Below are 27,799 nucleotides of genomic sequence, written 5' to 3' on the forward strand. Positions count from 1 at the left end.
ATTGGCATTACGTTCTACCTCCACCGGCCAAATCATAATTTAGTTACCAGATTGGAGAGTTTTGTGATTTTAAGAAAATAAAAAAATGTGGCATTAAAATAAAAACACAAAAGGTACAGCATAACATGCATTTATTATTTGGAAGATCTTTTGGCAAAGTGCATACAGCGTTTGTGAAAGAATGATATTAATTGGTCCTATTGAACATACATAGTGGATGACATAATATAAAGGCAGTGGCAGTGATGCTTTCTTTTAGCAATGTAAAGCAAGTATTGTACCTTGGACGACTATAAAAAAACGTTCTATTAATTTTTCTATATTTTTTTGAACACCAAATAAACAAATAGAATTGACATTGTTTCAATATGTCTATTTCAGTTGTTTTAATTCACACTGATAGTCTTAATGGAGTCAACTTTTTTAGCAAAAAAATAATAATATTTAGGAGGATTTTCATCTCCTTCAATACAAAGAGACCAGCTCCACCCTCATTGCTACAGTATAGAAATATTTTAAAAAAAGCCTCTGGTTTGATTTGGTGGAGGGTCATTCGGGTCCTTAACCGAAGAGTTTGATGAAGCACGGGTGGCAGTAGGGCTTGTTCTCCTGCTCCTTGAAGCAGCCTTTGCTCAGGGGCTTCAAACAGAAATGGCACACCAGGTGGTGTGGGTGGAACTTGGCGCCCATGGCGGTGACGCAGCGACCCAGGATGGGCTGCTGGCAGGCCTGACACATGCTGCCCCGCGACTGGTGGTAATGGGCCTCGCACAACGGCTTGCCCTCGTGCTCGAAGAAGCTGCCGTTGACAAAGGCACTGTAGCATTCCTGGAGGAGAGAGAAGGAAAAAGATATTTAAAACATTTAAAATAGTCATCTGGGAGTCACATGTAGCACAATGGGTGTATAATGGCCTTAACTACTTAACTAAATGCTAATAAATTCAAACCAAAGGCCAATTTGGCCTATTTAAGCATTTTTGAGTATAAGAATGGCTAAATAAAAACAACAATACTATGGTATTATTGGCCACCAGAGGAGACCACACCAACCATAGCACACTGCTCTGTATTGTGGCCACTGATTGGTTCAGCCTCACACAGCATAAAGGATCAAAGGAGTATATAGGCGACGAAAGGGAAATATGTCATGGCTAGAAGGCTCTCGTATGTTTAAAAAATTTATTTAGAAGGTCCCCCCCGCAACCCCAAAGGGAATAAGGCCCTCTACAAGAAGGGACAGAGCCGCCTCTACTTCCTCAGAAGGCTAGGATCCTTCAACGTCTGTACAAAGATGTTGAAGATGTTCTACGAGTCGGTGGTGGCTGGCGCTTTCTTGTATGCTGTGGCCTGCTGGGACAGCGGGCTGAGAGTGAGGGACGCAATCAGACTGGACAAGTTGGTAGAGAAGGCCAGTAACGTGATGGGAATGGAGCTGGACTCTGGCGGTGGTGTCAGAGAGGAGAAGTCTAGCAAAACTCCGAGCCATTATGCACAACACCTCCCACCCACTACACTCGGACCTTGCGGAGAGAATGAGCACGTTCAGTGGAAGGCTCAGACTCCCAAAATGCAACTTGGAACGACACAGGAGGACATTCATACCGACAGCCCTCAGACTGTATAATGCATATGTTCCTTCTTGACTGCACTTAAATGTAGAATATATGTAGAATATATTTATATTATTCATATATTATATATTTTATATATAATATATGTCATATATTATTTATTATTATTATTGTTTATTGTGAGCGAACTGTGGTGCTGAATTTCCCCCAGGGATCAATAAGGTACTTTCTATTCTATCCATCTATTCATCTAATAAGCGGTAGAAAATTAATGGATGGATGGATTTAGAAGGTCGTAAACAGGTTTTGTATATGCTCTAGCGATTATAATATTCAATTTATAATTAATGAGTCCTATATTTTGCGGAAATTCTTTTGGCGGGGTCAATAACCTTAATGACTGTATTTTTATATAATTTTTTCCATACATTGTCATTTCATTTAAATTATTGATTCTGTATTTTTTATAAACTTTCTTTTACTTTCACAGTTAAAGATGAATGAATCCAAATCTCTCAATGAAAGTCTCTGATCAAGTGAGTGACATTCCTTGCTAGTAATATTAAGAACAATGTAGAATACTTTTTAAATTACAATATCTACAAATTTAATATAAATAAACAAATGTTGAATGTTGAATAAACATTCAATAGTATTTAAATTATTTTGTATTATTTTTAGAAATTATCATTTTTTTAGTACATGAAACCAAAATTGACCTTGATACAAGTCTGTGATCTGTATAAATTATTAGAATTGTTTAAATTAATTCATTAAAAATAAATATCAACAATAACACTTTCTATGAATGGCATTTTTTATTTATTTAATATATTTTATTTTTATATACTATGTATTATTATTTTCTTATTTCATTTACACAATGGAGTTGCTATATTTTATGTACAATACACACATATATACACACACACACACACACACACACACACACACACACACATGTATATACTGTATATATACCATATGTATGTATGTATATATTGTATATAAATAATAAATAAATAAATGGGTTGTACTTGTATAGCGCTTTTCTACCTTCAAGGTACTCAAAGCGCTTTGACACTACTTCCACATTTACCCATTATATAAATATAAACACATAGTGTTTGTATATATATATATATATATATATATATATATATATATATATATATATATATATATATATTAGGGCTGCAAATCTTTGGGTGTCCCACAATTCGATTCAATATCGATTCTTGGTGTCGCGATTCGATCATATATCGATTTTTTCGGTTCTCGATTCAAAAACGATATTCTTCCGATTCAAAAACGATTCTGTATTCATTCAATACATAGGATTTCAGTAGGATCTACCCCAGTCTGCTGACATGCTAGCAGAGTAGTAGATTAAAAAAAGAAGCTTTTATAATTGTAAAGGACAATGTTTTATCAACTAATTGCAATAATTTAAATTTGTTTTAACTATTAAACGAACCAAAAATATGACTTATTTTATCTTTGTGAAAACATTGGACACAGTGTGTTGTCAAGCTTATGAGATGCGATGCAAGTGTAAGCCACTGTGAAACTATTGTTCTTTTTTAAAATTTTTATAAATGTGTAATGATAATGTCAATGAGGGATTTTTAATCACTGCTATGCTGAAATTATAAGTAATATTGATACTGTTGTTGATAATACTCATTTTTGTTTCACTACTTTAGGTTTGTTCTGTGTCGTGTTTGTGTCTCCTTTCAATTGCTCTGTTTATTGCAGTTCTGAGTGTCGCTGGGTCAGGTTTGGTTTTGGAATTGGATTGCATTGTTATGGTATTGCTGTGTATTGTTTTGTTGGATTGATTTAAAAAAATAAAAAATAAAGAAAATCAATTTAAAAAAAAAAGAGAATCGATTCTGAATCGCACAACGTGAGAATCGCGATTCGTATTCGAATCGATTTTTTCCCACACTCCTAATATACATATATATATATATATATATATATGTATATATATATATATATATATATATGTATATACACACACACATATATACACACACACATATACAGTGGTCTAGTGGCTAGACTGTCCGCCCTGAGATTGGTAGGTTGTGAGTTCAAACCCCAGCCGAGTCTAACCAAAGACTATAAAAATGGGACCCATTACCTCCCTGCTTGGTACTCAGCATCAAGGGTTTGAATTGGGGGTTAAATCACCAACAATAATTCCCGGGCGCGGCCACCGCTGCTGACCACTATCCCCTCACCTCCATGGGGTGATCAAGGGTGATGGGTCAAATGCAGAGAATATTTTCGCCACACCTAGTGTGTGTGTGACAATCATTGGTACTTTGACTTTTAACTTTAACTTACAGTATATATATATATATATATATATATATATATATATATATATATATATATATATATATATATATATATATATATATATATAATGTGTGTCTGTATATATATTTGTGTGTATTTACATATATATTTGTATATGTTTAGTGGAAAAACGGATCACTCACCCTGCATACAAAGCACTGTGGATGCCAGAGAGAGTTGAGGGCTGAGATGTAGTTTTCCAGGATGGGCTGACTGCAGCCTTGACAGCGGGAAGCAAACAGCGTCAGGAAGCACTGCTGGCAGTACTGCTGGCCCTCACGGTCATGGAAACCTGACAACGTTTGTAAGTGAGGTTTCTTGTCATGAGACTTGAGTATTTGTAAGCTGCTGTATTTTTGATAATTTTTTTATACCTTCCTCGCCAAAACTGCGGCTGCATTTGACGCAGCAGAAACACTCAGGGTGCCAGTTTTTGTCCAGAGCGGTCACCATTTTCTGATGAAGGAGGGAATGACATTAGCAAACGCGGCTCATGTGAGAGTCAACTCAGGTAGAGGCCTCTTACGTTGAGTATGGGCTTGTTACATTGTGCGCAGTGAGGGGAGAAGAGCGTGAAGTAGTCCGACTCGCAGTACGGCCGGCCGTCCTTCTCGAAGAAGTTGCGACTGCCCAGCTCTGTCTCACATTCTGTGCACACAAAGTGCTCGGGATGCCACACCTTTCCTAGAGCTGTCACCACCTGGATGAAAGAAATAATCACACGCTTCCTGAATATTGTGTGCTTTCCCAAAATGTATATTTTTTTCTACTTTAAGTACGCCGGTCTTTTAAAAATACTTATATCCAAAATATGAATCAGATATTGATTATATTTGTCATTATTACATTCAGTACATACATTGTGTATTTTAAAAAACAACAACAAACGAAAACAACAACAAAACAAAACAAATACACTTTTTACATTTACAGAATGGGGGGAAACAAGGCGTCCTCTGGTGGAAAAAGACAAAATTAATCAAAAGGAAAGCCAGTAGTCCAAAATAAAATCTTAACATAAATGATTGTATTAGTTTATGTTGGGATACAAGTTGGATCAAAATTAACATTTTCAATGGAATATTTTTTCCCCCACAAATAACACGTGTCACATTTTGTGTAGCTTAGATATTGGAGGTTAAATTTAATTTCACACAGATGGCAATTTAAAAATATCTTTAAAATGTACAGTACAGGCCAAAAGTTTGGACACACCTTCTCATTCCAATGCCTTTTCATTATTTTCATGACAATTCACATTGTAGATTGTCACTGAAGGAAACAAAACTATGAAAACCCTTTTCAGGTGACTACCTTTTGAAGCTCATCGAGAGAATGCCAAGAGTGTGCAAAACAGTAATCACAGCAAAAGGCGGATATTTTGATGAAACTCGAATACAACACACGTTTTCAGTTATTTCATCTTTTTTTGTTAAGTACATAACTCCACATGTGTTCATTCATAGTTTTGATGCCTTCAGTGACAATCTACAATGTAAATAATCATGAAAATAAAGAAAACCCATTGAATGAGAAGGTGTGCCCAAACCTTTGGCCTGTACTGTATATCCTCTTCCAACCACAATAACATGAACATTTAAATCTGTGTGGCACTGCCAGGATCAATATTAAACCCACTATAATAAACACATTCTTTGCAAATGTAGTCGTCCCAAAGAGCAAGATAGAACAGAGCTAGACCGTTTAGTATTTCATACGTAAGTAGTAAAACCTTGAAGTCGCAACTTAAGTGCACAGGAAGTCAGTGCAGGCTAGTATATACATGTATATATATATATATATATATATATATATATATATATATATATATATGCACCTAAGTTGTGACTTTAAGGTTTTACTACTTACGTATAAAATACTAAACGGTCTAGCTCCGTTCTACCTTGCTGATTGCATTGTACCGTATATCCTGGCCAGAAATCTGCATTCTAAGAACTACGGCTTATCAATGATTTCCAGAGCCCAAAAAAGGTTTGCAGCCATTTTCTATTAGGGCTCCATTACTCTGGAATGCCCTACAGGTAAAAGTTAGAGATGCTACCTCAGTAGAAGCATTTGAATCCCATCTTAAAACTCATTTATACACCTTCGCCTTTAAATAGACCCCTTTTAGTCCTGTTGATCTGCCACCTCTCTTTTCTGCTCTATCCCCCTCTCCTGCATGAAGAGATTATCAGGTGGCCACAGATCAGTTTCCGAGGAGGAAGCGCTAGCTGTTCCAAGTGGACCACTCCTCTGTGCATCAGTTGGTGACGTCTCTGCCCTGCTGACTTGTCTCCATGCAAGAGGATCCCCTGCTGACCTCCCTATGGACTCGACTCTCATATTATGGAGTTGGGACCAAGGGAGGACCACTTCTTTATGCATCAGTCGGTGACGTCTTGGCGCCCTGACTTATCAAGAGGATCCCACATCTGCGGTCTCTTCCAAGGTTTCTTTTTGTTCTAATTAGGTTGAGTTTTTTTCTTGCCCGGATGAGGGATCAGAGCCGAGAATCTCATTGTGATTTGTGAAGCCCTTTGAGGCATTTGTGATTAGGGGCTGTATAAATAAACTTTGATTGCTTGATTGATTTATAATTAATGATTGATACGTCGCGGAAATTGTCCGGACCCAATTAACAACAATAAACAAGGAATTATTGTACTTCTATCCCAAATATACATCAGATATTGATTCTATTTTGGTCAGTATGTTTGCACACATACATTTTGAATATAAAAAAACAACAATAGAACCACACAAAGCAGAAACATTTTGCTGCATGGTTTGAATGGGAACATGTTGCGCCCTCTGGTGGAAAAATACTAAATTAATTAAAAAAAGAAAGCCAACAGTCCAGATTGCAATCTTAACATAAATGATTGCATTAATTTATGTTGCGATAAATTTGGGACTTAAAAAACAATCTTTTTAATGGAATACTTTTGGTCACAAGGAATAAATATGTTGCTCTTTGTGTAGCTTTGACATTGATAATAATATATATTTTTTATTTATTTAGAAAGGCTTTTCCAAAAACTCAAGGCACATTAAAAAGTTCATTGAAGGAACACAGATGACAATTCTAAAATATCTTTAAAATATAAATATCCTATGCCAGCCACAATTGCATGAAAATGAAAAGCGAAGTGGCACTGTCAGTATCAATAATAAGATAGGGATGTTAATCTTTGGGCACTGCAGGATTCGATTCGATTCTTAGAAATTAACGATGAATTCAAAACTATTCTTGTTTCAAAATCTATACTTTTTATTTGCATTGGGTGCCAGTTATATGGTTAACTACATTCCTCTGTAAAATAGATCAACAGCTGTGGTACATTTATATTATACTTTAAAAAAGTGGTTTTGTTAAATAGAATTCTACCCAAACATTTAAAATAGTCGAATGCAAATAAGGCAACATGAGAAGTATTCCACACTTCTCTTTGTTAAAGTAAATCAACAAAATTATTTGCCTGAGTGGCCGGACAGAACAGGTTAAAAAAAAAGATACAAATGAAAATAAAAATACATTTACTTTTTTTCTTAATTGATTATGAATCGTTACAAATAAGAATCGCGATTTATTCAAAAATCTATTTTTATTGATACCCCTAATAATAAAGCCACTATAATAAACTGCTGCAGGTATGCCTAATGTTGCAGCATGTGCACACTCACCTGTCCCACGACCGGCTTCTGACAGGCGGAACAGTTTCCTTTGGAAGAGGTTTGAACGCCTTGCCTTGTCAAATCTGATTGGAGGAGCCCCAGCATGCTGTCCAATGAGCCGCCTGATGAAGACGGTGGCGGGACGGCCGGCTGCTGTGGGGCTGCTACTGCTGTTGTTGTTGTTGCTGTTGCAGTGATGACTGGACTGACAGTTGGCTGCAGCGAGACAGTTGGACAATTAACTGTTTTTAAAAACGCCGAGGGAGAGCATTTTGCATTATTCAGGACACGCAATCTAAAAAAAAAAAGAATACTTTCTTTAGTGCGGGTTGGCCGCTTGATTAATAACAATGTGGATGCACATTGTCTGAGACTAATTGCTGTCATCTGACACTGTCTGGTGACAGTGAACGCACCGCGAGTTCAAGTAAAGGCCTTTACCAGTCTCGCAACCTTGGCTGAAGGGATAGACAGATTTATCCAGATAATGATAGTATCGATATAAGGGGTAGTATCACTATCACATTGATACTACCTCGATGAGATCGATATTTTTTCAGTTTATCATTGTACTGTTTGTAATCACAAATATCTATATTTTTTGTGTGAATGGGGAAAACAGTGAATACCTTTTTGGAGATTGGAGGCTTTTAAGGGCAAAAAGCATTTGAATGAGAGTAGTTTCTACCTTTGTTTACTTAATATTGATTTTATTTCTGTCAAACAGTTGTATGTAATGAAAGTGAATAATGTAGTCATTGCATTATTGTGATGATATAGTTACGTTGTTAATTTTGTTTCCCACGGGACTGCAATCCATCTGTGGCTGTGGGTGGGTGCACATTGGCAATGACACATGTCATGTTTATGGATGCCGTGGTTTTACCTGTCAACATTTGCATTAGAAAGTAAATTAATTTTTTTTTTTTTAATTGAGAATTCTCAACAGGTGGTTGAATAAATGAATGTGTGGGAAATACTACTAAAAATATAATGTTTGTTCATCAAAACAAGTTTGCTTAAAATTGAAGGCAAAATCATTCAATGATCCTGAGACGTGGCATTCCAGGCTATAGCTCCCAGACTCCGGAACAATTTTCACCAGTCCCGCCGTGATCTTGACTGGGTTGAAACTTTTAAGAAACATTTGAAAATTCTCTTTTTAGTAAAGCTTTTCATTAATGCACCTTTTAACTGTCAATTTTTTATCCACTTTGTATCCTTTTTATGATGGTGACGCTGTTGCTTTAATTGAACTGTTGTTTTACTTCACCTATGTTTTGTACAGCGCTTTGTGATTTTATCTGTGAAAAGCGCTTTATAAATAAAATGTACTTACTTACTTACTTACTATCACATCTGTATCGGTATATCAGCAATACTGGCTCTGGATTTGTTTGGTATCAGATCAGTACTAAAATTAGCGGTATCGTCCACATCTATTTGGCTGACAATTCAATATAATGTATTTGCTGTGACACTAACAGTGTTATGTTACTATTCTGGTCTCTGAATGGAATCCACTTTGATGCAAAGAGAGTACACACCCAGAAGATGCAAACAAAGTTATATATAATCTAATTATGGCATGCCTTACCGTGCTCTGAACTCGGAAGTCGGACAGCGACGCCATCAGTTTGTCCAACTCCAGTGTGGCGGTTGTTGCGGATGGCTTTGCAGAACTGAAAGAAAACACAAAACTACAATAACAACCGGACATACACAGATTTTCTTCAAACAAACGTTAAGTGAAGGAAAAGGGTCAAAGGTCGTGTTAGCATGTGTTCCTTGTTAGCATCCATCGTGACAAAACCAGTCTTCCGATGTTAGGTAGCAAAAAACACTGTTTAAACCTGATTGATTTAAAGGATATCGACTCTGGAATGATTTTGAATGACAAGGTCAAATGTCAACAAAACAATGTTGACATCAAATCTGCAGTAGATTACCCAAAGATAATGGTAAATAAATAAATGATAAATGGGTTGTACTTGTGTATGGTAGTGGACTAATCCAATCCAATCCACTTTATTTATATAGCACATTTAAACAACAAGAACGTTTCCAAAGTGCTGCACAGCCATGTTAAAACAATATTAAAAACAATATTATGCTCCAGCAATGACTGAATAAAAACAAAAAATAAATAAATGTAAAACCAATATAAAAACAATCTAAAAATAAATATGATTAAAAACAATTTTAAAGGGTAAAAGCAATTAAACAGTGAAATAGAAATCAAAATGTATAAAAAACACAGGGGACAACAGAGGACAGAGGACCACACGTAGTGTTGAAAGCTAAAGAATAAAAGTGGGTCTTAAGACGAGACTTAAAACACTCCACTCTGGAAGCAGTTTGAACATGGAGTGGCAGAGTGTTCAGAGCAGAGAAGGCCCTGTCTCCCCTAATTTTAAGTCTGGTCTTGGGCACCACGAGCTGGAGCTGGCTCTCGGACCTCAGAGCGCGCGCAGGAGTGTAAATTTGGATGAGGTCCGAGATATACTTAGGTGCCAGTCCATGTAAAGATTTAAAAACAAACAGGAATGTTTTCAAATCAATTCTAAAATGAACAGGGAGCCAGTGCAAACTCTGAAGAATTGGGGTTATATGCTGGCATTTCCTGGCCCCTGTTAAAAGTCGTGCTGCCGCGTTCTGGACTAACTGCAACCAGGAGAGAGCTTTTTGGCTACTGCCAGCATAAAGTGCATTGCAGTAGTCCAGGCGACTTGAAATAAAAGCATGCACGACTTGTTCATAAAAGTTAAAAGATAAAAACGGTTTAATCTTTACTAAAAGACGAAGGTGATAAAAACACGATTTTAAAACGCCATTGACTGGTTTGTCAAGTTTAAAATCGCTGTCTATAGTGACGCCAAGGCTGGTGACTTTGGGACGCACATAATTTTGCAATTTAGAAAGTGAAATACAGCAAATGCTGCAATTAACTTCTTCCCCTATTCAATTAAGTAGTCTATAGTCACTAGTCACCCCCCTCCTGCAAGGAGAGCTTACCAGATGGACACGGATAAACCCTGGTGAGTTACCAGTCTAGAGGAGGTACTGGCTGTTTATTCTAAGTCATGACCAAGTGTAAACCACTCCTCTATCCCCTGGATGGAGATCTCTTACGACCCTCTGCTTGCCCCAGTGGACTGAACTCTTACATGATTATGAATGATGTCGTTGTGGTTTGTGCAGCTCTTACGAGGCACCTGTGATTAAGGGCTATACAAACAAACTTTGATTGATTGACTGACTGATATTTATTTTTATATTGTTTTGATATTAGTTTTATATTTATTTATTTATTGTTTTTATTCAGTCGTTGGTGGAGCATAATATTGTTTTTTAATATTGTTTTTAACATGGCTTGGCAGCACTTTGGAAACGTTCTTGTTGTTTAAATGTGCTATATAGATGAAGTGGATTGGATTGGATTGACAAACTACTGCAGTATAGTTCCATCCATCCATTTTCTACCGCTTATTCCCTTTCGGGGTCGCGGGGGGCGCTGGCGCCTATCTCAGTAGTAATTCTATTTTTTCTTTTTTCAAACAATATTTCTTGTCTTAAGGTTTTCTTCTTTTTAAAATGCATGTTACATGTCAAAATTGTTCTGTTTTCGAGGGGAAGCAAAAATTAAATTGATGTTGATTAAAGTCAGTGGGAGACGATTATTTGAGTTACAAGTGTTTAAAGTTAAAAGCTTTGTCACAGAACCAATTAAGACCATAAACTGACATACTTCTGTACTGAGTTACATGTTTTATAAATAACCTCTCTCCAATTATCAACTGCTTTTGAATAACAATGAATTACAATTCGAGTAATATTGGTTAATATAAACGTGCATGTGTTGTTACTTAGAATCTTTATCCTTGGTCCTGTCATCTTTCTTCGATGTTGGAAACTGGGCCAAGATTTCATCTGAAAGTGAAAAAAGGTCATAAAAACAGATTAGCTCATCTCCCCGACTCACACACACACACACACACACACACACACACACACACACACGCACACACACACACACACGCACACACACAGGTCATCATTTGGAATGGGGACCAAGTTTTTGATCATCACTTGTGGGGACCACCCTTTCTACAGGTTGTGGAGGCATAAAAAAAAAAATAGGTAAAATGGTCACTGCCCAGTTAGCTCATACACGTCTTTAAAGGCCTACTGAAACCCACTACTACCGACCACGCAGTCTGATAGTTTATATATCAATGCTGAAATATTAACATCGCAACACATGCCAATACGGCCTTGTTAGTTTTACTAAATTGCAATTTTAAATTTCCTTCGAAGTATCCTGTTGAAAACGTCGCGGAATGATGACGCGTATGATGACGTGTGCGCGTGATGTCACCGGTTGCAGCGGACATGTTCTTCCAGCACCAATCACAGCTAAAAGTCGTCTGCTTTAATCGCATAATTACACAGTATTCTGGACATCTGTGCTGCTGAATTTTTTGCGATTTGTTCAATTCATAATGGAGAAGTCAAAAAAGAAAGATGTAGGTAGGAAGCGGTGTATTGCAGCTGCTTTTAGTAACACAAACACAGCCGGTGTTTCCTTGTTCACATTTCCGAACGTGAAGCTTTACTATGGAAGAGAGCGGTCAAGCGAACATGGTTCCCGACCACATGTCAACCGGCAGGTTTCAGTGAGAAAATTGTGGTAATAAGTCGGCTCTCACCATAGACACGAGCGGAGCTTGCGTCCTCCTGCAGTTGCAGACTATTACCTCCTCCCACCGGAGACACTGGCGGTCACCAAACCCGTGGCCACACCCCTCCAACTTTCAGGTAACATATAATCTCACTAAAACACTAGTAACACAATAAGCAGATAAGGGATTTTCCTGAATTATCCTAGTAAATGTGTCTAATAACATCTGAATCGCTCCCACTGCCCTCGCTTTTTTTTTTTTCTAGTCCTTCACTCTCACTATCCTCATCCACAAATCTTTTATCCTCGCTCAAATTAATGGGGAAATCGTCGCTTTCTCGGTCCGAAGCACTCTCGCTGCTTGTGGCTATGATTATAAACAATGTGAGGATGTGAGGAGCCCGACAACCCGTGACGTCACGCGCACATCGGCTGCTACTTCCGGTACAGGCAAGGCTTTTTTTTTAACGACCAAAAGTTGAGAACTTTATCGTAGATGTTCTCTACTAAATCCTTTCAGCAAAAATATGGCAATATCGCGAAATGCTATCCCCGTTTAAACAGGAAAATCTCATTTCAGTAGGCCTTTAAATCTATGGATTGATGAAGTAATGTGCTGATCATTCTTACTGGGGACCCTGGGGAAAAGAGTTAATATGGTTAATGGGGATCAAAATTTAAAAATTTAAATAATAGACAAACCACCTTCATTATGGGGACCAGGTGGAAGTGATTAACTATACATGGAAGAAGTGTGAGCAGAACAGCGGGTGCAGTACCGGCTACAGCCCGATGAGGGGGCTGCTGTGCAAATGTCTCACACTCAAACTAACCAGTAAACATGTTTTATGGGCCAAAGCTTAAAAATCACTTAGGCATCTTCGGAATGGATCTGACTATCATTTAAAAAGGTTTGTCTTTAGGAGACCTGTTTTTTTGTCCCCATACCGTCAGAGGTCCCCTAAAGGCGACTCTGTAAACAGAGCGATGTCCCCATTAAGTAAGCATTGCCAGAAAACACACACACGCACGCACGCACGCACGCACGCACGCACACACACACACACACACACACACACACACACACACCTTCTTGTATTTGTTACCTTCTTGAGACCTGCGAAAAATGCCTACTGATTTAAGACCACCCTTTGTAGATATGTAAAGATTTGTATTTACAACATTAATAATATATATCTACTATGCAAATATAAAAAGGTAAACTTTTAGTTATTTTTAAAAAACAATTGTTGTAATTGTTTTTTAATCTTCATTATTTACTTCAAGATATTACAGTATGTCTTTATATTCATATATATATATATATATTGTATATATATATATATTTTTTTTTTTATAATTTTGGCAGAAGGGGGTGCATTTCAATTTTTTACACACACTTGTTTTTACATGTTGGCCAGAGGGGGAGCACTTAAAATATTTACACACACTTGTTATTTCATATGTTGACCAGAGGAGGAGCACTTTTAAAACCAACACATAGTCAATTAGAAAAATCCCTACTTTTTGGGACCACCCTAATTTTGATAGATTTCACCACCAGCGGTGCAAATGAGACATTCTCTATTAGATGCAATGGTTTTCTGTATTGGGGCCATGATTTCGATCCTAACTTGTTCACCGGTCCTCATACAGAAAGTACTTTTCCTTGTTGATGTCTAAAGAAGGGTAGAAATACAAGGACACACGCACACACACCTGTGATGTTGAACTGGGTGGCATTGAGCTCCTGCAGGAGATGGTCCAGTTCACTCAGACCTCCCCCTAGCAACGAGGAAGAGGAGAAGGCTGCAGGGGCCACATGTGGAGGAGGATCAGCTGAGCGGGGAGAGCGTGATTTACACACTGTGCTGGAGGAACAACAAGAAGACTCCCATGAGCACATAAATGAAGACACGTTGCAGGAAAAATTTAGAAAAGCAGAGCATGCACGAGTCCACGAATGCAGATTACCTGTATAGTTTGTCTGGGTTGGAGTTCTGGGACGACTTCATTGCTGCAGAAACAGTCTAATACAATACAACATGATATCATTAAAGATAGTTATGAATATACACGAGTGGGTGACAAAATATTGTAATGACCCAGATATTAGACTCTTTTTTTCTGTTTTTGGGAAACATTTTTGAAATAAAACTTGAAAAATGTATATTTCTTAGATGCTCATAAGTGTTATTATTATTATATTCGTATGAAAGTACAGATATTATCTTAGAATTAGCATCATAATGGCAGCGCTCCAATAATTTCTTATCTGTCAACTCCGCAATCAGAGTCAGTGGGCGGGGCTAACTGGGATCTAGTCCAATGATTGCTTTGGTCTGACAGGCTGCCATGAAGTCACCACTCAGTTGATAGGATCAGCTCACTGACTTTGACAGATAAAATTAATTCACAAAGCGCTGTCGAACAGGGTCATGAAATAAATCATTAAATAATACATAAAATCACGGAACAATGAAATTATTAGTATATTAAATAATTGATCAAATTAATTAAAAATGTATTGTATTCATACATTTAATAAAATGTATGAAGCATTTAATAACGTTTATGTACTTAATACCAATTATAATGAATTAATGACATTTAAGTTATTATTTGAAGATTTTGTCATGCTGTCATCATGTTTGATCACAATAAAGCGTTCTATTCCATTTTATTTATTTATTTAATTTTGTCCCATTTCACCCTCCATCTCATACTGCCACACATGTTCATGTAATATTTAAATTCTGAAATAATTTAATACATCATTAAATAATCAATTCAAAAATTTAAATAATAACCAATTAAATTCTTAAATTATTATTTAAATATTTGGAATAATTAAATGATCCAATAGTTAAATGTACTTTCACAAAAAATAAACAATAGCACATGCATATATTTATTACGTATTTAATTCCAATTATAAATAAATAATAACAAATAATACAATTTGGTCTCATTTGACCCTTCATATGCACAATGTCACACGTGTTCATTAAAATAATTACATCATAAAATAAGTAATTAATTGAACCACAAATTACCTAAATATAAAAAAAAATAATTAAATAATAACATGTACTTTTACAATAAATAATTGATGTAAATCAAGGTCATGACACATTGACCTATATATTTATATACTATTCAGCATCATACAAATATAATTGAATATTGACACATTTAAGTAAACATTTTTTGAAAATGTTCAATCGTATTATTTAGTTAAATTAAATTATGTCCCTAAATGCCTACTACACTCTCAGTTTTCTTTTCTTTTTTCTTTTTTATTCACGGGTTACTGTGTCATGGCTAACGCATCTCTCGGGGTCACGGGTATATGTGAGCGACAGGAGGAAAAGCTCTGATTCGCTCGAAGGAAATGACATTTGGCATCACCTTTTGGTACAAATTGCTAAAAATCTCAGAAAATAAAAAGACACATTTTATCCAAATTTTGTTATGTCTTTTGGCACCACCTGGGCTTTTTTTGCATTTATAAATTGCTAGAACCTTAAGACTATAAGACGACATGACTTTTCAAGACTATTTCTTGTCGGGGAAAAACTGCCATCTTATATTCGGGTCAATATTCTGCAAATATGTGTGAAATGGGCAATGACAGAGATACTTGGACTGGCATGATTGGGAGGAACGGTCTCACTGATCTGAACCTGAGTAGTGGATTGTTATTTGACTTCTGTACTCGTCATGGACTTATGGATAACAAACACCATGTTCAAGTATAAGGATGCTCAAAGGTGTACCTGGTACCAGTGCACCCGAGGCCAAAGATCAATAATGGATTTAGTAATCGTATTAGGTGATCTGAGGCTGTATGTTGAGGACACTCGGGTGCAGACAGGGGCTGAACTGTGAACTGATCACCATCTGGTGGTGAGTTGGGTCTGATGGCGGGGGAAACCTCTGGACAGACCTGGCAAACCCAAGCGTCTAGTGCGGGTTAACTGGGAACGTTTGGAGGAGTCCTCCTCTGTCCCGAAGGACTTCTCTGCAATCCCTGTGGAGGTTGGGGACATTGAACAGGAATGGGCTATGTTCGAAGCCTCTATTGCTAAAGCTGCAGCTGCGAGCTATGGGCAGAAGGTCTTAGGTGCTTCAAGGGGTGGTAACCCTTGAACACCCTGGTAGACAGCGGTAGTCAGGGAAGCCGTCCGATTAAAGAAGGAGTCTTACCGGGGTATGTTTTCCAAAGGGACTCCGGAGGCAGTTGCAAGGTACCGACAGGCCCGAAGGGCAGCAGTCGTGACTTTGGACGAGGCTAAGCAGAGGGTGTGGGAGTAGTTCGGGGAATCCTTTGAGAAGGACTATCAAGCAGCACCAAAGCTGTTCTGGAATACCATACAGCACCTCAGTAAGGGGAAGCAGGGAACCATCCAAGCTGTGTTCAGCAAGGATGGGACTCTGCTGACTTCAAGCGAGGAAGTCGTAGGGCATAGAGCACTTTGAGGAACTCCGGAACCCAACTACATCAGACACACCGTCTCTGACAGGAGCTGAGCCTGAGGATGATGGGGGATTGATGTCGATCTCTCGGAGTGAAGCCACTGAGGTAGTTAGACAACTCCACTGTGGCATCTCCTCTCTGGCCTGAGACGCTTTGGGATCCCCAAGGATGAAGTTGCTAATGTTACTCTGGACAGGGAAGTCGGGGGACTTTGCTGGAGCTGTTGTCCCCGCAACCCGATTCCGTATAAGCGGTTGAAGATGGATGGATGGATGGATGGATGGACATTGTTTTTGCCTAAAAAAAAGGCCACCAATGGAATTACTGTGCTAAGTACTAAAATTGTAAAAAAACAGTCCACAAGTTAACTATATTATAGGCTTTAAAGTCATTATTATGTTTAATAATGAAAGTGAGTGCGTAATAAGGGGAAAATATGCTTTGTAAGAGAGACTGTGGAACAATGGAAACTTGTCATGTGATCCGGAAAGAGGAGCATAAGAGGAAAAGAGATACTTCGTATTGTCATCTGGTAGTTATGGATCATGTAGTTTTGGATGCAACAGGAAGTCAGTTGAAGAAATGGCAAAGAGTGGCCATTACCTGTTGAGGGGTGTAGGCTGGCGGCGGCGGTCGGGCTTCAGCGGGGATCTGTGAGTCCGGATCAGCTTGCAATGGTGGATCGGATGTAAGGAGGACGGGACACCGAGCCAGAGGTGACCCTGTGTTCTCCAAATCTGCGAGGAGGGCGTCTGTATACAGTGGTGACGAGAGGGAAACAGTTTTAATAGAAGAGTACCAGGCCATGCAACATACTGCAGACAGGAAGTAGTGGGAAAAGAAGAAGCACATGCACAGACAGTTACGTACCAAAGACAACAATACGAGGATTGAGAGGGTAGTTAAATGTCTCAGGCAATCCTGAGGAGAAACGACACATACATAGAGCAGCTATAAGAGGTCACACATATTTCATAATCCAGACATGCCAGCGTGGAAAGGATGCAGAGGAGGAAGCGTGTTGGCCAGCTGATATATATTTAACCCCACCCACTTTATTATTTTTTTTCTTTTGTTTTATTAGCAGCTGCATGACATCACCACTGTGAACGAATGCTTTGAATTCTCAAGAAACATCATTACAGTCGTCAATAAAGGTGTCATCGTCTGCTCTATAGAGAAGAACACGAGTCATCAGCATATTTTTAATATTGTGACAGAATGAAAGCCGTGAGACATGAAAACAGTTGGGAATGGTTTACTGTCCTGATTAACTTTCCATCCAGCAAATAAGTAGCCAAGATGGAATGGAGCAAAAATATCAGGGTTTTTTTTCACTTAAAGGCCTACTGAAATGAGATTTTCTTATTTAAACAGGGATAGCAGGTCCATTCTATGTGTCATACTTGATCATTTCGTGATATTGCCATATTTTTGCTGAAAGGATTTAGTAGACAACATCGACGATAAATTTTGCAACTCTTGGTCGCTAATACCCTGCCTTCCGCCCGATTGTAGCTGAGATAGGCGCCAGCGCCCCCCGCGACCCCGAAAGGGAATAAGCGGTAGAAAATGGATGGATGGATGGAATAAAAAAGCCTTGCCTGTACCAGGAGTACCAGACGATGCGCACGTGACATCACCGGTGTGAGGGCTCCTCACATCCTCACATTGTTTATAATGTGAGCCACCAGCAGTAAGAGCAATTCGGACCGAGAAAGCGACGATTTCCCCATTAATTTGAGCGAGGATGAAAGATTTGTGGATGAGGAAAGTTAGAGTAAGGCAAGAAAAAAATAAAAAATTTAAAAAAAAGGAGAAAAAAAGAAAAGGTGACGGCTCCAGGCGGCGGCAGTGGGAGAGTTTCAGATGTAATTAGACACGTGTACTAGGATAATTCTGGAAAATCCCTTATCTGCTTATTGTGTTAATAGTATTTTACTGAGATTATAAAGTATTACCTGAAAGTCGAATGGCTGCGCTGAACGCCAGTGTCTCTGAGAGAAGCCAAGGAGCCAAGATCACAACTGCCTTTTTGAGCTGCAGGATGAGGTCGCGTAATCCACTCAAGTCTCCGGTAAGAGCCGACTTAATATCACAATTTTTCCATCCAAAAACTTGCTGGTTGACGTAGAGAAACATGTTCGCTTGACCGCTCTGTGTTAAAGCATTACAACAAACAAAGAAACACCGGCTGTGTTTTAGTGCTAAAGGCAGCTGCAATTCACCGCTTTCTACCAATAGCATTCTTATTTGACGTCTCCATTATTAATTGAACAAATTGCAAAAGATTCAGCAACACAGATGTCCAAAATATTGTGTAATTGCGTGATGAAAAGAGACGACTTTTAGCCGTAAGTGGTGCTGGGCTAATATGTCCCCTCCAACCAATAACGTCACAAACACGCGTCATCATTCCGCGATGTTTTCAACAGGTTACTCCGCGGGAAATTTAAAATTGCAATTTAGTAAACTAAAAAGGCCGTATTGGCATGTGTTGCAATGTTAAGATTTCATCATTGATATATAAAATATCTGACTGCGTGGTCGGTAGTAGTGGGTTTCAGTAGGCATTTAAGAAACTGTGTATTAAAGATTGGCTTTTTTTATGTTCAAACAGAGTCGGCACCTTTTCATAAAGCTAAGGAAAGCCTCCTTGTTTTGAGACGGGAGAGATCTGCTGTTTTTAAAAAATGCTAGTCAAAGATCCTATCAATAGGAGAGTGGTGACTTGCCGTTTTAGAAAACACGCTGAAAAAATACTATTTAAAAAACGTCCAACTGACAGGCGTGGGCTTCTGTCTTTTTGGAACTTTTAGCAGAAAGACTAGTCAAATGAAACAGGACTGTCTGCTTTTTTTTTTAAAGCTAGTTGATACTTCTTTATATGAGAGGAGAGCTCTGCTGTTTTTGAGGACGTACGGGAGTCGACTTTGGTCTTTGGGGACGTTTGGCAGAAACCCTAGTCAAATAAAATGCTGTTGTTTTTGAGGACACACTGAGAAAAAAATGCAAGTCAGTGATTCTCTATAAGACAGGAGAGCTCTGCTGTTTTAAGGACCTTGGGCACAAATCTAAGTAAACAAATATTGTATAGGACAGGTGTGCTCTGCTGTTTTTGAGGACATGCTAAAAAAACTCATTTAAAGATTCTCTATAACAATGGTCCCCAACCACCGGCCCCGATTGGTACCGGGCCGCAGAATAATTTTTTATTCATTTTTATTAAAAAAATAAATAAATAAATAAAAATATATATATATATATAATTTTTTATTTTTTTTATATAAAATCAACATAAAAAACACAATATACACTTACAATTAGTGCACCAACCACAAAGACCTCCCTTTTTCATGACAAAAACGTCCCTTTTTCAGGACAAAGAAAAAAAAAAAAAAGGATCTCCCCCTCCCCCGGGCCGCGGGACAAATTATTAAGCGTTGAGCGTTTTTATTTTTTTTTATATAAAATCAACATAAAAAACACAATATACACTTACAATTAGTGCACCAACCACAAAGACCTCCCTTTTTCATGACAAAAACGTCCCTTTTTCAGGACAAAGAAAAAGAAAAAAAAGGATCTCCCCCTCCCCCGGGCCGCGGGACAAATTATTAAGCGTTGATCGGTCCGCGGATATAAAAAGGTTGGGGACCACTGCTCTATAAAACAGGCATTCTCTGATGTTTTTGAGGACCTATGAAAAAAATGCTAGTCAAAATCCTGTCAAGAGTGCTCTTCTGTTTTTGAGGACACGCTAAAAAACACTATCTAAAGATTCTCTATCAGACAGGAATGCTCTACATACAAAAAAAAAACACAATTTAAAAATCACTAACTGACACGAGTGCATGCTCTTCTGTATTTAAGGACAAATGGCAAGAACACTTGTCAAAGATCCTTTATATAACAGGAGTGATCTGCTGTTCTTGAGGACATATGGCAAAAACACTTGTCTAATATCTTTTATATGACAGAAGTGATCTGCTGTTTTTGAGGACATATGGCAAAAACACTTGTCAAAAATCCTTTATATGACAGGATTGATCTGCTGTTCTTGAGGACATGCTGAAAAACACTAAAAAAGATTATCTTGAAGACAACAGTGCCTGCTGTTTTTGAGAACCTATACTGCAAAAAATCTCATCAAAGATCCTCTTTTTAAAAAAGAGTGTTCTGCTGTTTTTGAGGACGTAAGGGGAAAACTATCAAATATTCTCTACATGACAGGAGTTGCTCTGCTGTTTTTGTGGACGTACTGTAAAAATGCTAGTTAAAAAGGCTCTATAGGACAAGAGTGATCTGCTGTTCATGAGGGCACGCTGAAAAAAAAACAGTATTTAAAGATCCTCTATTCGACAGTAGTGCTCTGCGGTTTTTAAGGAGCTATTGAAAGAAATAGTCAAAGATCCTATATGACAGGAGTTGCTCTGGGGTTTTTGAAGACATGCTGAAAAACACCAATCAAAGATTCTGTATTTGGCCGTAATGCCTGCTGTTTTTGTGGATCTGCTGCAAAAAAGGCTAGTTAAAATCTTCTTCATGACAGGAGTGATCTGCTGCTTTTGAGGGCAAACTGAAAAAACACCACTTTTTTTTTATATAACAGGATATACTCATACATTATGAGTACTTTGCTGTATTTCAGGACCTACTGACAAACAATTGTCAAAGATCCACAACGTGACAGAAGGAGTGTCTGCTGTTTTTGAGGACCTAATACTAAAAACACTAGTCAATGATTCTTTACATAGGTGTTTCTTAACTGTAGGGCCGCTCAACTATGGGCCCCTTGGAGGGCCAGCAAAAGCATCTGTTTCTGCTCAGTTGCAATACCTTCCTCCATCATGTGCTTTGTTGGGAGAGTGACCGTGCCTTCAATCCCCACCTTCTACCCCCCTAGTCAGGTCCGTTGTGTCCTTGAGCAAGACACTTTACCCTTGTTCCTGATGGGTCGTGGTTAGGGCCTTGCATGGCAGCTCCCGCCATGAGTGTGTGAATGTGTGTGTGAATGTGGAATTAGTGTCAAAGCCATACTTGCCAACCTTGAGAACTCCGATTTCGGGAGGTGGGGGCGGGGGGTGGGGGCGGGATCGGGGGCGTGGTTAAGAGGGGAGGAGTATATTGCAGCTAGAATTCACCAAGTCAAGTATTTTATAAGTGAAGTGAAGTGAATTATATTTATATAGCGCTTTTCTCTAGTGACTCAAAGCGCTTTACATAGTGAAACCCAATATTTAAGTTACATTTAAACCAGTGTGGGTGGCACTGGGAGCAGGTGGGTAAAGTGTCTTGCCCAAGGACACAACGGCAGTGACTAGGATGGCGGAAGCTATATATATATATATATATATATATATATATATATATATATCCTGAAAATATGTAATCAAAACTGTGTTTGGATAATTGATACTTCAAACTTGCATAAATAAATCTTAAGGAATATAACATAACTTGGCTTCTGAGAGCTTCAAAATGTAATGAATAAAATTCTAAAGTTGTTGATAAACAAACAATTATTTTAATAATTAAATATGGTCATTTTAAATGAATTATTACGATCATTTAAAATCAATTATTTCAAATTGTTTATTTTAATGTATAATCCTATGGCTGGATGTAATAAGGAGTCAGAAAAAATAAAAATAAAAATACAATTAATTTTTATGTTTTCAGCAGAATATAGTAAAAATGTATTTAGTTTGTTTTTTTTTAATTAAAAAATATATTTATTTTTATGTAAAATAAACATAATACAATTTATCTCTAGTCTGGATGATTTAGTTCTTGTCACCCTGTTGTCCTCCCGTCTCTTCCCCAAGGATGGCTCCATGAACTGGGCAAACACCTGGAGATGCCTTACGTCAGTGGTCCCCAAGCTTTTTGTAGCTGCGGACCAGTCAACGGTTGAAAATGTGTCCCACGGACAGGGGTGGGGGGGGGGTGGTATTTTTTTTTAAATTGTTTTTTTCATAAAGAAATACAATCATGTGTGCTTACGGACTGTATCCCTGCAGACTGTATTGATCTATATTGATATATAATGTATATATTGTGTTTTGCATATTGATTTAATAAAAAAAATATATACATATATTTTTTTTATTTCTTGTGCGGCCCAGTACCAATCGGTCCGCGTGGTTGGGGACCACTGCCCTACGTCAACAACAAGGTCGGCGGCCCGTCGGTGTGCAGATCGTACATCACCGCCCTCTACTTCACCTTCAACAGCCTGACCAGTGTCGGCTTTGGAAACGTGTGCGCCAACACGGAGGCCGAGAAGATCTTCTCTACCATGCTCATCGCCGGTATGGAATAAGTGATTGGGCAAGCACGCTGTTTATATTGTGGGAAAGCGGACGTGAAAAAAGGCCTCCACCGCCAGCTGAAAATCGGGAGATTTTCGGGATAATATTTGTCCTAGGGGGTTTTCGGGAGAGGCGTTGAATTTCAGGAGTCTCCCGGAAAATCCGGGAGTGAAGTGAAGTGAAGTGAAGTGAAGTATATTAATATAGCGTTTTTTCTTTAGTGACTCAAATCACTTTACATAGTGAAACCCAATTTCTAATTTTTACATTTAAACCAGTGTGGGTGGCACTGGGAGCAGGTGGGTAAAGTGTCTTGCCCAAGGACACAACGGCAGTGACTAGGATGGCGGAAGCGGGGATCGAACCTGCAACCCTCAAGTTCCTGGCTCAGCCGCTCTACCAACCGAGCTCTACAGCAGGGAGAGTTGGCAAATATGGTCAAAGCGCTTTCAGAATCTTGAAGGTAAAAAAGCGCTATACAAGTACAACCCATTTACCATTTACCATTTATGTGTGTCGGTATTGTCTCAGTCAGTTGACTAAGTCGGCCAACATAAAAGGACGCTGGTTCTTAGAATATACACAAAACAGTGAAGGGAGAAGTATAGCCCTCAAGTCCTTACTGGAAATGTGGCCCCCCAAAGTATTTTAACTAAAGATCCCTGATAACAATAAGGCTATGTCTACACTAATTCATTTAACCCCTTAAATGAATAATTATTTAGCCTAAGCCACACTAAACCAGCATTTAATGTCCCCCTCCTCGGACAATTTTTTTACACGGTAAAGTGCGCCGTGTATTTCTTCAATCTCCGGCTCTTAACTTTGTATGGACTCATTGATCGTTTACAAACTGAGTTCGGAGAGGAAGTGACGCCAGAAAGACCGCGCCCCACACAGGAAGTGACATCAGAAAGAACGCTCCATAGCCTGCTTCATAATAAAGCGGTTTTGTAACTCGGAGCTAACCACTGGAAATATAGAGGCGAGTAATCCAGACATGCCCGTGTTTCTCCTTCTGGATGTACAGACGTTTGTGGAAATCACACATGAATACCTTAAGACAGGGGTCACCAACGCGGTGCCGCGGGCACCAGGTAGCCCGTAAGGACCAGATGAGTAGCCCGCTGGCCTGTTCTATAAATAGCAGCACTTACCAGTGAGCTGCCTCTATTTTGTGAATTTTATTTATTTACTAGCAAACTGGTCTCGCTTTGCTCGACATTTTTAATTCTACTAGAGACAAAACTCAAATAGAATTTGAAAATCCAAGAAAATATTTTAAAGACTTGGTCTTCAGTTGTTAAAATAAATTCATTTATTTTTTTTACTTTGCTTCTTATAACTTTCAGAAAGACAATTTTAGAGAAAAAATACAAACTTAAAAATTATTTTAGGATTTTTAAACACATATGCCTTTTTACCTTTTGAATTACTTCCTCTTGTTTCCTGACAATTTAAATCAATGTTCAAGTAAATTTATTTTTTTTAATTGTAAAGAATAATAAATACATTTTTATTCAATTCTTCATTTTAGCTGCTGTTTTTTCGACGAAGAATATCTGTGAAATATTTCTTCAAACTTATCATGATTAAAATTCAAAAAAATTATTCTGGCAAATCTAGAAATTCTTTAGAATCAAATTTAAATCTTATTTCAAAGTCTTTTGAATTTTTTAAATTTTGTTCTGGAAAATCTAAAAGAAATAATGATTTGTCTTTGTTAGAAATATAGCTTGGTCCAATTTGTTATATATTCTAACAAAATGCAGATTGGATTTTAACCTATTTAAAACATGTCATCACAATTCTAAAATGAATCTCAATCAGGAAAAATTACTAATGATGTTCCATAAATTACTTTTTTCAAAAAGATTCGAATTAGCTAGTTTTTCTCTTCTTTTTTTCGGTTGACTTTTGAATTTTAAAGAGTCGAGATTGAAGATAAACTATTTTTCAAAATGTATAATTTCATTTTTTCCTGTTTTCTCCTCTTTTAAACTGTTCAATTAAGTGTTTTTTCATCATTTATTCTCTAGAAAAAACCTTCCATAAAAGGAAAAAAAAAACGTACGACGGAATGACAGACAGAAATACCCATTTTATTATGTATATATAGATTTATTTATAAAGGTATATTGAGCTAATTGGCTAGTTCTGGCAATTTATTTAAGTGTGTATCAAACTGGTAGCCCTTCGCATTAATTAGTACCCAAGAAGTAACTCTTGGTTTCAAAAAGGTTGGTGACCCCTGCCTTAAGAGAAAGCAATTGCAGTTATTTTGGATACAATACTTCTCAGACGACAAGAGAACTTTCCAATGTCTGGGGTCAGCTGTGATTGTCCTTGCCGAAAAACCTTGTCTGTTTGTCGAAGGAGAGACAACGACAAAGGTAACGTGTGCTTTGTATTACCTGGCCGTCAAGGGAAGGCTACGGAAGACGGTGAATGCTTTTGGACTGGCAAAGCAGACTGTATCAGTTATTTTCAGCCATGTATGTCGCGGACTCAACGTCTATGTCCAGAGTATATAAAGTCACCAAAAACGAATGGACCCTGAACGTGAAGGCGAAAGAGTGAGGAGTGTCCTGACCAGATCTTAAACGACCATTGTGTGTGTGCGGACAAGTATAAGGTTGGGTGGGATTTACCCTGGATAATAAGTTGACTGGAAACACTAAATTAGCCCGAGTGAGTGAATGTGAGTGTGAATGTTGTCTATCTGTGTTGGTCCTGTGATGAGGTGGCGACTTGTCCAGGGTGTACGACGCCTTCCACCCAGAATGCAGCCGAAATAGGCTGCAGCCCCCACCCCCGCGATCCAGAATGGGACAAGCGGTAGGCAATGGATGGATGGAACCTTAGTCGGCTTAGTGTAGAAGTTAAAGTTAAAGTACCAATGATAGTCACACACACACACTAGGTGTGGTGAAAATTGTCCTCTGCATTTGACCCATCCCTTTGTTCACCCCCTGGGAGGTGAGGGGAGCAGTAGGGAACAGTGGGCAGCAGCGGTGCCGCGCCCGGGGATCATTTTTGGTGAATTAACCCCCAATTCCAACCAATGCCAAGCAGGGATGTAATGGGCCCTGTGTTCATAGTCTTTGGTATGACTCGGCCGGGGTTTGAACTCACAAGCTTCCGACCTCAGGGCGGACACTCTAACCACAAGGCCACTGAGTAGGTCAGGTTAGAAGGGGCCTAGGACTAGTGCTCTGCTGTTTTTGAAGACCGGCTGCTAAAGCACGGATTTCTGTCCCGAGTGCTTTGATGTTTTTCAAAATCTTGCTGTTTGACCTCGGGACTGATGTCATGAATGTGACTTCTTACTACATAAGTACTCTATATGAGTACTTTTGTTTTTGAGTACCTACTGACAAACAATAGTCAAAGATCTATGATGTGACAGGAGTGTCTGCTGTTTTTGAGGACCTATTGACAAATGTTAATCAAAGATCTACAATGTGACAGAAGGAGTGTCTTCTGTTTTTGAGGACCTCCTGATAAACAATAGTCAAAGATCTACGATGGGACAGAAGGAGTGTCTGCTGTTTTTGAGGACCTATTGACAAATATTAGTCAAAGATCCACAATGTGACAGAAGGAGTGTCTACTGTTTTTGAGGCCTTACTGACAAATAGTCAACGATCAGCTATGGATGCTGAGTACAGTGTTACTTAGTGTAACATCCCCTTGCTGTGTCACCTTTGGTGAACACTTGAAGCGTAACGCTGGCTTCTACAAACAACCCAGATGATGATTCACAGTTGTGGTGAAGATCATCTACAACTCAGCCCCCTCTTCCTCAGGCCCTACACTTAGACTGCTCATATAAGGAGGTGTTTTCCTCCCAATGGGAATGATGACCATATTTAGAGCGACTCCGTCTTGACTGTTTGCGTTGGCCTCCTGGTTCTCAACACACTTCCAACGTATGACAAAGAGCCTTAAAAAAAAAGTGAAGCAAACATGGCCACTGCATCAATCTAATCCAGATGTGTTCCAAGTTTTGCTTACGAATCCCGCACATTTTTCTGGACGCAGCAGCATGGCCTTGGGCTATTTGAGGGCACAATCTGGCAGGGTTCCTCCCAAACATAGTGTTTTTTTTGGTGGGATGGGGCAAGATGAACACGTTATTATCATAGGAGTGTGCTCCAACGTAAACTAAACTTGTTGGTATCAAAGGATTCCACAATCGCATGCCTGACAAGCCCTTAAGGCAGGGATGAGTGTTCACAAGCTATCAATAGACGGACTTATGCAGTCACTGTTAACTCTCAAACACGCAACATCGCTGTCCTGCATGGAAAAAAACAGCACAGAGTCAGCAGAGAGCTTATTTCCTGCAGCACAGAAGCCCTTCCCATAAAAAAATAAAAATAAAAACATCTCCCCTCATGCTTCCTCCCCCTTTATACTCACCCAAATCCTCCATAGTGGATCAGCCCAGCCTGGGTGTGATGTACAGTAGTCCTCAATATGAATGTATGGACTAGCTGCTATTGTCTGGCTGCAATAACTTCTCCAGCGCCGTTATTCGCCCACACGGGAGGGAGGAAGAGGAGGAGGGCGTCCAGTCTCCTTCCCGCCCCCCCTTCTTCCTGTGTAATGCCTTCTCTCCGTAGGGAAGGAGGAGGGAGAAGAATGCGGTTCCATGCCCGCATTCCCTGGACATGTGACGTCACTAGACATTCCCATAT

General features: G+C 38.6%; 1 protein-coding gene across 2 annotated transcripts; it reads right to left on the reverse strand.

Annotated features, from left to right (window-relative positions):
* Nucleotides 1-114: 114 nt before the first annotated feature.
* On the reverse strand, nt 115-27,708 carry LOC133558248 (transforming growth factor beta-1-induced transcript 1 protein-like). Of its 2 annotated transcripts, XM_061909479.1 has the most exons (12): nt 27,522-27,708; nt 17,653-17,703; nt 17,386-17,534; nt 14,277-14,332; nt 14,022-14,173; nt 11,488-11,551; nt 9,219-9,303; nt 7,631-7,837; nt 4,470-4,643; nt 4,318-4,399; nt 4,087-4,235; nt 115-828 (listed from the first exon to the last, which is right to left on the reverse strand). In XM_061909479.1, the coding sequence occupies exons 1-12, from the start codon at nt 27,532-27,534 to the stop codon at nt 562-564; spliced, it is 1,449 nt and encodes a 482-aa protein (XP_061765463.1). In that variant the 5' UTR covers nt 27,535-27,708; the 3' UTR covers nt 115-561. The 2 variants fall into 2 exon arrangements, with proteins under 2 accessions (XP_061765463.1, XP_061765464.1); XM_061909480.1 differs by lacking the exon at nt 17,653-17,703 and having other exon boundaries at nt 27,522-27,706.
* Nucleotides 27,709-27,799: the final 91 nt, after the last annotated feature.

Source organism: Nerophis ophidion, linkage group LG08 (genome assembly GCF_033978795.1).
Source record: "Nerophis ophidion isolate RoL-2023_Sa linkage group LG08, RoL_Noph_v1.0, whole genome shotgun sequence".
Taxonomy (NCBI): Eukaryota; Metazoa; Chordata; class Actinopteri; order Syngnathiformes; family Syngnathidae; genus Nerophis; species Nerophis ophidion.

Excerpts from the sequence above, each read along its gene's own strand:
- LOC133558248 (XM_061909479.1), bottom strand. Across the intron at positions 14,174-14,276 it reads AACCCAGACAAACTATACAG|CACAGTGTGTAAATCACGCT; the intron begins GTAATCTGCATT and ends TTGTTCCTCCAG. Across the intron at positions 829-4,086 it reads CACAGTGCTTTGTATGCAGG|GAATGCTACAGTGCCTTTGT; the intron begins GTGAGTGATCCG and ends TCTCTCCTCCAG.